The sequence below is a fragment of the Oryx dammah genome, unplaced genomic scaffold (genome assembly GCF_014754425.2).
Source record: "Oryx dammah isolate SB20612 unplaced genomic scaffold, SCBI_Odam_1.1 HiC_scaffold_18, whole genome shotgun sequence".
Taxonomy (NCBI): Eukaryota; Metazoa; Chordata; class Mammalia; order Artiodactyla; family Bovidae; genus Oryx; species Oryx dammah.
In genome coordinates this window covers 23,522,181-23,536,340 of record NW_024070202.1, presented here as the reverse complement: position 1 = coordinate 23,536,340, position 14,160 = coordinate 23,522,181, and the positions used below count along the sequence as shown (strand labels likewise).

Below are 14,160 nucleotides of genomic sequence, written 5' to 3'. Positions count from 1 at the left end.
TAAAAGGTAACAATTTCTTTACTCTGGGGCTCCATTGGCCATTCCATTTAAGAGGCAGGACTCATCAGTGTTCTAGTTTATTGTTCTTCTTGATGAGTCTTTTTCTCTGTTTTGCTGATTTAGAATCTGGGTTAACTTTAAGATAATTGTCAGACTTCAGTATCTTACTGTCACTGAGAAGGACTCAGTTTTGACTTTTTTTTTTTTTTTTTCCTGTAAAATGGCATGGTGATGAGTTTAAGCAACTTGATAATACTACTGTTTATACTCACTTTATTCCTTTTTACCTTTTTGTTTAAAACATATCATACATACAGAAAATTATAAATATCCCAGGGAGAGAGCTCAGTGAATTTTGCCCAAATGAACACTATGTGTAGCTAACACCTGATGGAGAAGCAAAGCATTACCAGTAACCTAAGATACTTTTAGGGGCTGGTGGCTTTTAAATTCTATTATATGGTTTCTATTTTGTTGATATTTTCTATGTTGTTAAATAGACTTCATTTGTTGCAAAGTTTTAATTTTACAGCAAAAATTACGTACACTTTTAATCTTGATAGTCTTGGGAACCATAAGCATTTTCTCATTGTCCTTCATATTTTATAGTTTGTCTTCAAGTATGTTTATGAACAATATGGTCAGTGCAGGAGACCTGCTATACACACTGTGGAAAAATCAGTATTTTCCAATGTGGTATCTTCAGCTTTGATACTTCTGGCTATAAATAATGTCATGATGTTGATGGACACCCAGACATATTTAGCAGCTGCCAGATTCCAGTCTTAAGAGAAATGTAAGGTACCTTATACGTTATTAGTTAATACAGACTTCTTGAGGAGGAGAATTTTCTTGCACTATGTCTTCCTGTTTCACTGATGATAATATGGTTACTGACATCCTTGTAGATCCTGCTACATGCTTATGTTCCTGCAAGACTCTGTCTCGTAGCCACCTGGACCACATGACTATCAAACTGGGCAGTGCCATGCTGAGTTCATTTAGCTCTGCAGGGAAGCCAGGGTTTCCCAGGTGATGGTAGTGGTAAAGAACCCACTTGCCAGTGCAGGAGACGTAAGAGATGTGGGTTTGATCTCTGGATTGGGAAGATCCCATGGAGGAGGGCATGGCAACCCACTGCAGTATTCTTGCCTGGACAGAATTCCCATGGACAAAAGAGCCTGGTGGGCTACAGTCCATGGGTTGCAAAGAGTCAGACATGACTGAAGTGACTTAGCACGCAGCATACATGCAGGGAGCAGTGTTTCATAGGACCCATTCAAGTACCTATGCTCTGAAACCCTCAAACCTCAATATGAAGAGGTACTCCATATATTCTATTTGGCATATCAACTTCGTGATTCTTTCTGAGTGCTCAGTTCCTTGTTTGTTTTTCTGGAAAACTAGCTTAAATACCAACAAGCTGTCATTAAATTCATTTTATTTTTGTTGTCTTTTATTACATCTGGTAACCCTCAAATAACTGTATAGAGAGGTTAGTAATCCCTTCCCATATCGGTTGCAGATTGTTAGAAATGCACGGGATGGAGGCAGGGTGGAGGCTGAACTGCTCAGCTTGTGTAGGTGGTCAGTGCTGGCAAGATCTTAGTATCCTGCCTCTCCTTCAGAGTTGCATGTAAAACTTCAGTCCCTGCAAGCAAGTGTGAAAATTCAGTTTTTTCTCACTCTGTGCACATAGAAATTTTATCTTAGAGTCTTGCATTGTCAGTTTTAAATAGGTAGCGCAGGATCGAAAAGCAGAAGCTTTTTCTCTGTGACACCACGGTACAAAAGAGCCTTCAAGACACACAGCCTGGCTTTGATTTTTGGTTCACTTTTCATAGCCATTGGTAAATTCCTTTCCAAGGGCTACCATAATGAAACACTGAGAATGAGAGCAGAAAGTTATTCTTTCATAGTTCTAGAGGCTAGAAACCCAATATCAAGACGTTAGTGGGCCATGCTCCCTGTGAAGCCTGTGGTGAAGAATCCACCCTCACCTTTTCCTGATTCTGAGAGTGGCCCCCAATCATTGGTGGTCCTTGGCCTTTGGCTTCATCACCAAATCCCTGCTTCTGTTGCCACGTGGCCTCTTCCCTCCATGTCTGTCTCTTTATACCCAGATGTCTCTTTTCTCATAAGAAAGCCGATCATTGGATTAAACTCCAAGCTATTTCAGTATAACTTCAACTGAACTTGAATACGCCTACAAAGATTTTAGTTCTCAATGAGCTCATATTGTACAGATACTAGAATTCAGGACATTAATTGGGGAAAGATTCAATTTAATCTGCAACACTTGATACTCTGTCTGGTCTGAATCCCAAATTTCAGGGTCATGATTTATTCTGAGAAACTGGATGAAGTCTAATATATTAATAATATATTTAAACCAGTCACTAATTTTATTTTGTGGAAACTATGCCTTTCCATTTGCCAGATGACTGCCTGTTAATTTAGTTCTATTTTGCATATGGCTTCAAGTGCTTCTTTATCTTGAATACCCCTTGCCTCTTGACAAAGCAATGCCTGGTAAGATGAAACCACTTTTTTAATAAGGAGTTTACGTGTCACTGAGAAGCAAAACTGCTAATTATGGATGAATGTGTAAAGGTATTTTTATTTCTTGTAATGTGGCCTAGTGTGAGTTAATTACAGTACAAGTAGCCTTAATTCCAAGGCAGGGCGTTACCATGATAGATGTTTTAGATCCAAGGACAACAGAGATACCCCTTCAGTAGTGAACTACTCAGGTGAGCTATTATCGCCAGCAGTACGTCTCCTCTCATTAGACTCCTGTGCTTGGTTGTTAATGAACTGTTACAAAGGTAGGCTTGTGTTGGAAATTAATATAACCAAGATTTAAATGGGGTGGCTTTTGGTTCAGAACTGAAAAATAAGTCAGCTCCTATTTGGTTCTGAACAAAACCTGCCTGTTATTTTATAACATCTGTAATTTTTTTAAAAGCATAACTATTTCATATTACATTGATAGGGAGTAGGGGATAAAGGTGTCCATAGGTGCCTTTAAACAACTATTACCTTAACAATTCTATATGGCTCCAATAAGAATTATCACCTCAATTTTCTTTTCTTTTCTTTTATTATTTATTTATTTTTTATTTTACTTTACAATTCTGTATTGGTTTTGCCATACATTGACATGAATCCACCACGGGTGTACATGTGTTCCCAAACATGAACCCCCCTCCCACCCTCCTCCCCACAACATCTCTCTGGGTCATCCCTGTGTACCAGCCCCAAGCATGCCATATCTTGCATCGGACATAGACTGGCGATTCGATTCAGAGTGAAGTAAGCCAGAAAGAAAAACACCAATACAGTATACTAACACATATATATGGAATTTAGAAAGATGGCAATGATGACCCTGTATGCAAGACAGCAAAAAAGACACAGATGTGTATAGCGGACTTTTGGACTCAGAGGGAGAGGGAGAGGGTGACATGATTTGGGAGAATGGCATTGAAACATGTATAATATCACCTCAATTTAAAAAAAAAAATCACTTATTTAATATACCATAATATAATACCTTAATTTCAACTTGTGGCCAGGTTTGATAAAAATATCAGTTTAAATTCATACATGTTGAAAAGTAAATTACACTTATGATTATATACTTACTTAATGTATAGCTGATAAATACAATATAAAGATAAATTTTTATAATCGTAATCATCTTCTTATATTTATATCCTGCTCCTACTGAGATGAATCTCTGGTTACATTTACATATTGAATTAGAAAGTTAAAACTAATGATGGGATCAATTATGCCCCATACTGAGCTGTGCACTTTGGAATGACTTTGAGAAAACAGGAGGGTCAAAAAAAAAAAAAAGCAGCTACAGTGCACAGTGGTTTCAAGATTATGCTAACAGATAAGCATAGGAAGGATTGTAATAGATGATAATGTATGTTTGTCAAAGAAATCAGGCTTTTCAGGGGAAAAACCTAAAGGACATTTCTAATATAAACATTTCTGAGAATTAGAAAATCTAGAGGCTGGGTCACGGAAGTTGCTGCACAGTTTATTTAAGGCAGACTGTATAAGAACAGATGTCCTAAGAGTCCCTTTATGATCCTGTTTGTTTGTTCTTGTAATTCTTTAAATGCATTTGCTGCATCTCAGGTGAGGTAGGATCTGCTTCATGTTTGCTGTTGTTATGCAAAATGATGGTTTCCTCTTTCTCCTTCTCTAGCTGCATAATAAATGTGCTTCTCATCTGAAACCTGAATGTGACTGCGGACCTTTGAAGGACCATATTTTACCACCCACCACAATCTGTCCAGTGGTACTGGTGAGTTTTTCCTTCTCATCATTCTGCTATAACTTGGGATTTCTGTGACTAACCGGTGAACCCTACCACTCGATGCTTTCAGAGGTCATTTTCCATTGATCAAGGCAGAGCTCAGTAGACCTAAAATACCTCCTTACCTCAGAGAAGACCTCTTTGCCCACTATATTTCCTTTTGCCTTCATGGCACAATAAACTTATCAGTAAGGTATGCTCTAACTGAAGCTGACTCAGGTTTTATCACTCAGTCATGTTGTACTTACCAGAAATTGTATAGGCAGAACACTTCCACATTTTACATGTTTTATAGATCGAGCTTCCCAGAATAATGAAGTTATTCTTATGGGCAGTTTTGCTGGAGATGCACATTATGTATCTGCAATTGGGAAGTCTCTCACCTAAGTCAGAGGCTACCTAGAATGAGGACACATACCTGAAGAGAGCTGTGCACTGCCACGAGGTGTATTTTATCTTTTATTAGTGAACAATAAATTTAACTACCTGCAAAACAGTTACTTGATTCAATAAATATACAAGTGAAAAAAAAAATGCCTAAGTAACCTTGATAAGAGCAAATCCTGATAGAAAGAGAAGCAGCTATTCAAAGATAATATTCACATTACCTTTCAAAATCCAAATTGTTTCTAAAGTGAAACAGTTATTTTACAAAATAAACCATTTTCTATCCATAATGCAGTTCTCATTTTTTTTTTAAACAACATGGAAATTAACTAGCTGGAACTTCAGTTTGATGTAAAAAAATACAACAACTAAGAAATGTTAGACAAATACTTTTCTAAAGGTCAACTTAGAAATTAATCAAATTACTCAATTTGCACCCACTTATGATTCATTTTGTAATTATCTGTAAAATACTGGATGTATTTAAATGCCTTTATTAAAAAAATTAAAAACTCTTTATTTTCTCAAACTGCAAAGAAAAAGCAGAAGAAAATACCTCCATATTGCTGAGGATAGCAATAATCAATTCTAAATTTCCCTTTATCGTGTAAGAATTATAAGACATCCTGTAGTAAATAAGATTAATTAAAATTAATGAGAGCCATATTAAATTTTTTATTCTTTTGTAGTATCTTCTTAAAGAGAAAGAACTTGTAGAATTTTTATATATTTGCATTTAAAAAAATACATAGTAATTTGCACTGGTTTAGATGCATTCTTAATCTCAGATTTTAACTCTAAGGAAAAAATCTATTATGTCATTCTATTATCCAGCTATCTGTGTAAAACCCTACTAAATTCAGTGAGCCAGGGGATAATTTCTTTGACCTACTTATGTCAGCCTCTAGTCTTATAAGCTTAAAAATGAGATAGATTCTTTTATTATCCCATCCTTCCTTTCTTTGAAAGGATCAAAGGTAAAGAACATGTGTTGAATAAATGGTTTTGTCTTGAACAATCTTACAGACTCTCTTGTTGCTTTTGTAGACACTTTTGATTCTGAAGATTTATTTTCTCATTAAATCTTCCTAAGGTTTTTTATCATGATTTGTATCTCAGCATTTGCTGTATTATCATTTTCTTGGTACTAACTGAAGTATTAGGCATTGTTAACCACCTCATCCTTCATGAATGTCTACCTTCCTTGATTCCCATTATCCCACCTTCTCCTGATTCTTCTTGTGTTTCTCTAGTTACTTGCTTTTTATATCTTTCCTGGTTTTCAAGAGTTCAGCCTACCCCATGTTGGCTCCCATCCATATGCCCTACCCTCACTCGCATGCCATGGCTTTCTGCTCTTAACATTCTTCCCAGTGAGATCTTGCTTATTCATTTATTTCATTATCGTATTAATTTATATTAAGTTCAACCTCCGCTTATGAGTCTCAAGTGCTCAACCTGGAGGTTCCATGTTGCTTACATGCATGATATATTATTACAAGTAATAACAGCAACTTCTACTTACTGAGCACATATATTATACCAGCTCCTATGCTAAATATCTTAGTCCATTTGAAAAGTGTTTATTGTTTAGTATGCCCAATAGTATTAACAGTGTTTGAAGCCCAAATAAAATCTTTGCCTTCATAAAGTTTTCATTCCAGTGGTGTGAAATAGGCAATAAGCAAAGCAATAAGTAAGTTATTTAGTACCTGTTTGTGCCTCAGATGGTAAAGAATCTACCTGCCATATGGGAGACCCAAGTTCAATCCCTGGGTAGAAAGATCCCCTGAAGAAGGGAATGGCAACCCTCTCCAGTATTCTTGCCCAGAAAATTCCATGGACAGAGGAGCCTGGAGAGCTACAGTCCATGGGGTCACAAAGAGTTGCGCATGACTGAGCAACAAACACTTCCAATTTTATATTAACTTACTGGTGGTATTTAAAGTTCAAAGGACAAAATTAAAGTGGGAAAAGAAAAGAAGAAATGTTGGAACTGCAGTTATAAGAGAGCAAGTTAAGAGTTCAAGGAAAATAGAGTTCAAGGAAATAGTAGAGCGAAGAGTTGAGGAATGTGAGAGAGTTGCTATTCTGGCTCTCTGGGGACAGAACTCTGTAGACAGAGGAGTCACCGAGGAAGAGAAGCCTAACGTATCTTAAGACATTAGTGCCTGGGTCTGTTTCGCGGTGCGAATAATAGTAGAGAATTTCAAATATGTCTTAAGATTTTCATATGCCTAGGACAATTTAGGTTATCCTAAGGTCTTTAGCCTTTCAGTTCAGTTCAGTTCAGTCGCTCAGTTGTGTCCGACTCTTTGTGACCCCACGAATCACAGCACGCCAGGCCTCCCTGTCCATCACCAACCTTTACTGTGAAAGAAATTGGAAGTCAGACCAGATGAGAGAATGATCTGACTTATATATTTAAAAGAACATCAGTCTAATTGGTGTGTTTAGGGGCTAACAGTGGAAAAAGGAAATGGCACTTAGATTTTCTTTAGGAAAGTAGGAAGCTGGCTCATTGCTGAGAAAAAAGATAGTTTGACAGTTTTGCGGATCAGGAAGAAATTACACAACAGTCACTTGGAGAATGGGAGCTATGTGGATCAAGGAAATACCAGATGATTGCCAGGGAATAAGGAACAGTCTCGGGTTAATAATAGTGAATTTAGAACAAGATCAGTAAACTCGAATGGGTACATTTCTCTGGTGATATTCAGTCTTATTTCTCCAGTTATATTCGAATTCCAGGAGTAGAATAGCCATGAGTCAGCTTTAATGAGACTGTGTTTTATCCAATATGATCAAAGGAGAGGGGATCAAAGGAGTTGAGAGTATGTGCAAGTGAGTAATTGGGATTGGCTATGGAATTTAAGCTGGGAAACAAGGGAAGTTAAGGACATGGAGAGTAAAGTACAGTAAGGGATGTTAGGAAAGTACGTTTGTGGATTACAGTGGGATCAAAGATTGTTGAAATCAACCTTATTAGTGTCAAGTTACAAGAATGAGTGAGATAACAATTGAGATTATGGAGGGGTTGCAGTTATTGATGATGATAGGTATGAATTAATTTAAATATCACAGTGATGCCAAAAAGTAAATATTGCAACTTTCTCGATTTTACCTATGAGAAAAGTGGGAAACAGAGAGATTAATTTTCGGTGTCAGATGGCTATGAAGTAGCAATCCAAGATTGGAACCCAAGAACAATCATTCCAGAGCTTGTACACTGAGCTCATCATTTCTAGCCTTTCTCCAAGTCCCAAGATAGATCTTCTGCTATTGGCCTTTTCTAGAACCTTCATTCTCCAAACTTCCCAAGCCAGAAGCCTAAGAATTATCATTGGTGCTTCACCTTGAATATCAATTTTATCATTAGGCAGCCTATACTGATGTTCTTACTTCTCTCTTTTGCCTTCAACCCAACTGTAACTGTCTCATATGTTACTCACAAATTGTTTTCCAGAATTTTCCTAATATTAGTAGAATTATTATAGAATTGCCTCTTCTTTGCATTCTCCACACTGTTTCCAGGATCCACTTTCAAAAACACAATAAAGTATTTTCCTACTCAAATATTTTAAAACACTTAAAATATTTTTAGTGATTCCTATTTGAATTACAAAGTATCTAGCCAGGTAAACAAGGCTCTTTAACTGAATCACTCCATGTAATCCCTTACACACCATCTTACACGCTAGAAATCAAGGATTTCAACTACTTGAAATTCTGTAAGTATACCTGCTCTCCAAAGCCTTTGTGGTTTTGTACAAGTCAATAAATTGGCCTGGAATCACTTTGCCTTGCTGCCTTGCTAAGTAGAAATTAAAGTTTGCTTTCTGATCATGGAATTAGTACTTAATTCTTAAACCCATTAGCTATTTAAATACTAAAACTTTAAACAAATTAATAAAGTTGTTCTGCACACAAAATTGCTTAATATGCTTCAACTGATAGACTCTGAGGCTTTTTAATTTGTGAATTTTCAATAACTTCCCAGAATGATTTCACACTGTATTTGCTACTGGAATTTTTAAACTTTCATTGAAAGAAAATCCTTAGTCCTCACAACTAATACAATATTTTTTATTATCTAATAACAACTTTCTTCTTAAAAATATAAGTTCTCAGTTTCTCATAATCATGTGAGTTTCAAACTCAGTAGCAATGTGGTCATTAACATTATTTAATAGCTCATTCTAGAAAATATGGAATGAAGAATTAAAACCTAACATTTCATTGAAGTTTTTAATCCCTTTGAGTCTATTGTCAGGAATCAGTTATTGAATAAGCAATGTAAACTTACTACAGATTAGATATCTTATCTCTGGTTGAAGCATTTTAATGGCATACTTCTAGGTCAAGGTCAGTAGCAACAGTCTTCTTATATTTTAGAGCATCCCTTCAGGTATTAATTTTATTCACTCATTTTTAAAATTTCTATACTGCTCTTCTCAGACCCCAAATTCTCCCAGATACTGGTTAGCTTTAATGATTCAATAGATATGTGCTCACCTGTTATGAAGATTAGCCAAGTCAGCATGTTCTTTGCACTGATGACATGCTTTTATAAGCGTACACTAAAAATTACTTCCACAGTTAATTTGTCTTGATAGTGTCTACTTCCATAAAATAAAGCCAACTATTCTGAAATTAAAATAGAAATGTAATCAATGATTCCATATATCAAATATAATCATGGATTTCTGGAATTGCAGTTGATTTCTAGCATATTTTAAGTATACGATCAAAAGAAGCTTCATCATGTACAAGTTATCTAGGTTCTTTGTGACTGTTTATGAACCTTTAATGCTTTCTCTGAGGATTTTCCAGCAAAAAAAAATTAAAATGACCTGAACTATTACCTCTCTACTTCCATACTGAGGATAATTCAGGACTGTTTGCAAAGGTAGATTTCTTGAAGGTCTATCCTCATCTCACTTGCAAACAACTGGAAAGTGAATCCAATCCAATCCAATTAGTCAGGACTCTTGATCAGCCGCTTAATTTCTAGAAAAAGCCATTAACCCTTACCAAATGATAGTCAAAACAGATGTTCTTCCTTTAATGGACTCCATCAAAAATGCATTCCTGATTCTTGTTTTGGATCACTCTCAGAAATTTCAGATTCCCAATCCCAATCAAATGTCAATGTAAAAATTGTAATAATTTCATATACACCATGACCTGATGAGCTTGAAAATTGCCCACTCTTTTATGAGTTTTACTCCTAACTCAAGCAGATTTGGCCCATGTTGTTTTAGTCCCTCAGAGGTTTGCTTTAATTATTTTGTACCTCTGTGTCATTAACCTACACTGAAAGGCTTAAAAAAAAATATGAAGCTGCTCCATTGTAACGAAAAAGGTATGTTTTTAGAGGTTCCTTCATTTCCTAACAGAAGTCCCTTTCCACTCTTTATCATTGTTTAATAACCTCTGAATGTTAGTATTATTATCATGTTTCATCTTCTATCCTTAAGAAGAATAGAGTAAAATTTATTCTGACATTTGACTATGATGCTCAGTTGTATGTTATATATTTCCATGTGCTAATCTATAAGTCTGTTGTTATCCATTTCATAAATTCAGTTCACTATAATAGTCTCATTCAGTACTTCTCAAATTATTTTTGATAGTACAAAATTTTTTAAGTCCCAGAAATCAATGGAATAGGCCAGATAGAGCCCATCTGATTTTCAGAATAATTTTATAGTGGAAGCTTTAAGTTTGATACTTCCCTAGAACTAGGGGAAGTCTTACATTAATTATAAATTTTATGTATTTTTTTCCTAATGATCAGGCTAACTGAGTGCCTATGATTACATGTGTTTTTATAATAATTTTTCAGTTTGAGTTGGGGTTTTATTCAGTTAATTCTGCTCCTGTCAACAAATGAATATTTGAGATGTCTCCTGAGGAAGTAGCTTATTTAACTTTATATTTGAACAACAAAAGCTGATCATCATAAAAATCATTTCTATTATATTTAGCTCTGTGATTTAATTTTCTCTTTATAAAACAATTACTTTACATTAGAATTTAAAAGCAAGCTTGTATTCTCTAACAAGGAGCTAATTATTTAGTAATTTTCTATATCAACATATATTAGTAAAGTTGATAAAATATGGGGACTATGTAATGTTGATTACTTTAAATCTGGATTTATATTACATATAAGCATCCATTCTTCATGTAGCTGTTAAGACTATGCCTTTATATTGTTTTTCAGATCATTGTTGATGAACAATGTATATTATTTTTATTTATAATAGCTGCAGTGCCAGATTCCTCCTGTTTTTCCTTCTCTTTCCTTCTTTCTTTCTTCCTTCCTTCCACTGACTTTTATAGAAGTCACGAAAGCTAAAAATTCAGATCAGAACAGTTCTCTTATTCACTGTAATTTTGACTCTGTTGGGCAAGACAGGCAAGGAGATTACATATTCCAGTGTGGTAAATCTTGGCTTACTGGGGCTTTTCAGTGAACAGAATTTTCATCTATTCTGAGGGTAATTCAAAGAGTAAATGAAAATTTTCTTGAATGTAAGATGCTTGAGCTGAATCTTGAATAAAACAAGGATTTGGCTAGCAAATGCAAAGTGAGCTTTATATGGATAGTCTCAGAAGTAAGAGAGCACAGGGTGAGATCTTGAAACAGCAAAATGTTTATTAAGTTTTATGAATAAATGCGAGGTGTGGAGAGACAGACAAGACAAAGTCTGAGATGCTGAAAATCTTGACCTTTCCTGTCAAGGAAGTGGGCTTTATCCAACATAAATAAAGCACTACATGATCAGATTTGTGTTTTAGAAAGATAATTCAAGTACAGTAAATTTAAAGCAGAGAGCAGAGGAGATATGAGTGTACAATTACTAGGTTGTGAGGGAAAAAAAAAATCACAAAACACCAACAGAGGAAGAAAAGGAGGGAAAGAGGATAGAAGATCATAGCAGAGAAGAGAATATTAGGGCTTGATTTTATTTCAAGATAAATTAATTTCAAAGGATGGTAAAGTCCATTATGTTGACCAGAAAATGAGTGTTAACCCTTTATTATATGAGAACTATGCATTTATTGTATATAACTTATTAAAACAATATGAAATGACTAGAAAAACATTTAAAAGTCTCTAAAACAGTTATATAAGAACAATTATTAACGTATCAATAGAACCACTACTTCGGAGAAGGCGATGGCACCCCACTCCAGTACTCTTGCCTGGAAAATCCCATGGATGGAGGAGCCTGGTAGGCTGTGGTCCATGGGTAACGAAGAGTCGGACACGACTGAGCGGCTTCACTTTCACTTTTCACTTTCATGCATTGGAGAAGGAAATGGCAACCCACTCCAGTGTTTTTGCTGGAGAATCCCAGGGACGGGGGAGCCTGGTGGGCTGCCATCTATGGGGTTGCACAGGGTTGGGCACGACTGAAGTGACTTAGCAGCAGCAGCAGCAGGACCACTACTTAAGTTTACCTGTTGATGTTTAATTGTTTATTTTGGCATTTTTGTAATTAACCTTGACATATCATGTACCACCCTATTTTAACATATAAACTGACATCATTGTCTATATATTTCTACATACTGTGTAACATCACTATTAATGGTTGTATAATATCTCATTAATTGAAGACATAGTTCAGTTGAAACAGTATTTATATTTAGCATATTTGCAATTCTTACTTTGATCTTATAAATAACACTTTAGTGAACATCTTTATGAAGAGTGTCTTCTCCAAGTTGCTCTCTAATCAGAACTACAAAGTATTACTTTTTCCTCAAACAAACTTATTTTCTTCTGCAAATGAATCACATTTCACAGTTGTTTTGTTTTTTCTGTACTATGAACACACCTCCAAATCAGGAATACAGAACAGAGATGCATCCTAAAGTCAAACACTAGTTTTACAGTCACAAAGAGTCGGACATGACTCAGTGACTGAACTCAACTGAACTGATTCCTTATTTAAACACTTAAAAGATTAATTTGGTGGGACTACTTTATCTTGCTTTTAAACAAACATAATATTATCAGAATATACTGTAAAGATAGTATTCATTGACAGGAAGTGATATAAAACAAAGAATATGTTCAGCAACGTGTTTCTTTGGACCAATTGTGGTGTGTTCTTCCTGGAACATTTTCTCTTATTGTAATATCCTATATTACCTTAAATTCACCTTTATGAATGCCAATAAAATAAATAATAAAACTTGTTAGCTCGGAGAAAGGAAAGCAAAACTACTGAGAGAATATAGGTTTTAAACATAGTCTTTAGATTTGATTCATATGATTCTAATTCTACCTTTCTCTTCTTTACTGTGACTTTGCAATGTGTCCAAGTCAGGGTATTGCTGAGGCAGCAATCTGTGTATCTCTAGGTATAACAGCCTCAGAGAACCATATGTCTCTATTAACTTTTCCTCTTATTCCGATCTTTCTTACTCTTCCACTATTATAAGAATTCTACTAAATTATGCATTGTAGATATGGTAAGTCTTAAATAGCAGAGAGTATGTTAAATCTTTCCTTCGAGCATGTGTTTACTCCCCAGTGATGTCAGAGGCCTGTTAGGGAGTGGAAGTATCACATACGCTTTGTCACAGTCCCAGGATTCTGAATTCTTCCTGTCCCATCTTTCACTTAACCCTAACCAGTAACTGTTAATAGCAACAACCTCAATACCAAACATCAGCTCATTAAAAGAAGGAGGGAGATATTTGAATTCTCTGTGATTCCGAATGTTAGATATTGAATTCTCATTAACCTTATTTCCTGAACTAGTCAGAGAGTGCACAGAAGTGTAGAGAGTCTGGGAGCGAGGTGTGAACAGTTGGCTAAGGATGTGACTTGCTGCACGTTTTATTTAACATCATTTCAGCTGCTTCATTTTCCATTTACCTCTTTAACCTTAACCACAGTTACTAAAGTCATCTATTTCCTTGAAAATTCTTTATGTAAGGTACCATAGGTTTGCGCCTATGTAATTTTCACTTTTTGTCTAAAGAGTAGAACAAAGCACATTGTCAGCGCTCAATAAATGTTTCATCAGTGTCATTACTTAATATTCATTTAATTAATATTCATTATAGATCAATTCATAATTGTCATCAGAGTAATGATAGGCAAGAAGGAATCTCATTTTTCCCCATATTTTGAAAATCTAACTCAGACTCAATCTTATGGTATTATTCATAAAGGAGAGCTGCTTTTTTAAATTTATTTTTTACATATATAAAATTAAATTCTGAATGTTCTTATATTTTTTGCCTGTGGTTTTTTGCTTCAAAATCCAATGAAGGATATATTATTGGAGAGAGCTATAATGTTTATAAAATATCTGTAGATCCATTTTGTTTGGGCGTAGTCTTCATGTACTTTAATGGGCCATAGTACAAGAATGCTGAAAAGGACCCAGCATCATTTAGTGATGATT

General features: G+C 35.3%; 1 protein-coding gene across 2 annotated transcripts in view; it reads left to right on the top strand.

The window, feature by feature from the left end:
- Positions 1-14,160, top strand: part of DGKB (diacylglycerol kinase beta) — an 856,074-nt gene that overhangs the window by 273,570 nt on the left and 568,344 nt on the right. For both annotated transcript variants that reach the window (XM_040260596.1, XM_040260597.1), the window contains exon 12: positions 4,226-4,324. In XM_040260596.1, the coding sequence (XP_040116530.1) occupies positions 4,226-4,324 (99 nt within the window). The remainder of the gene's footprint in view (positions 1-4,225; positions 4,325-14,160) is intronic.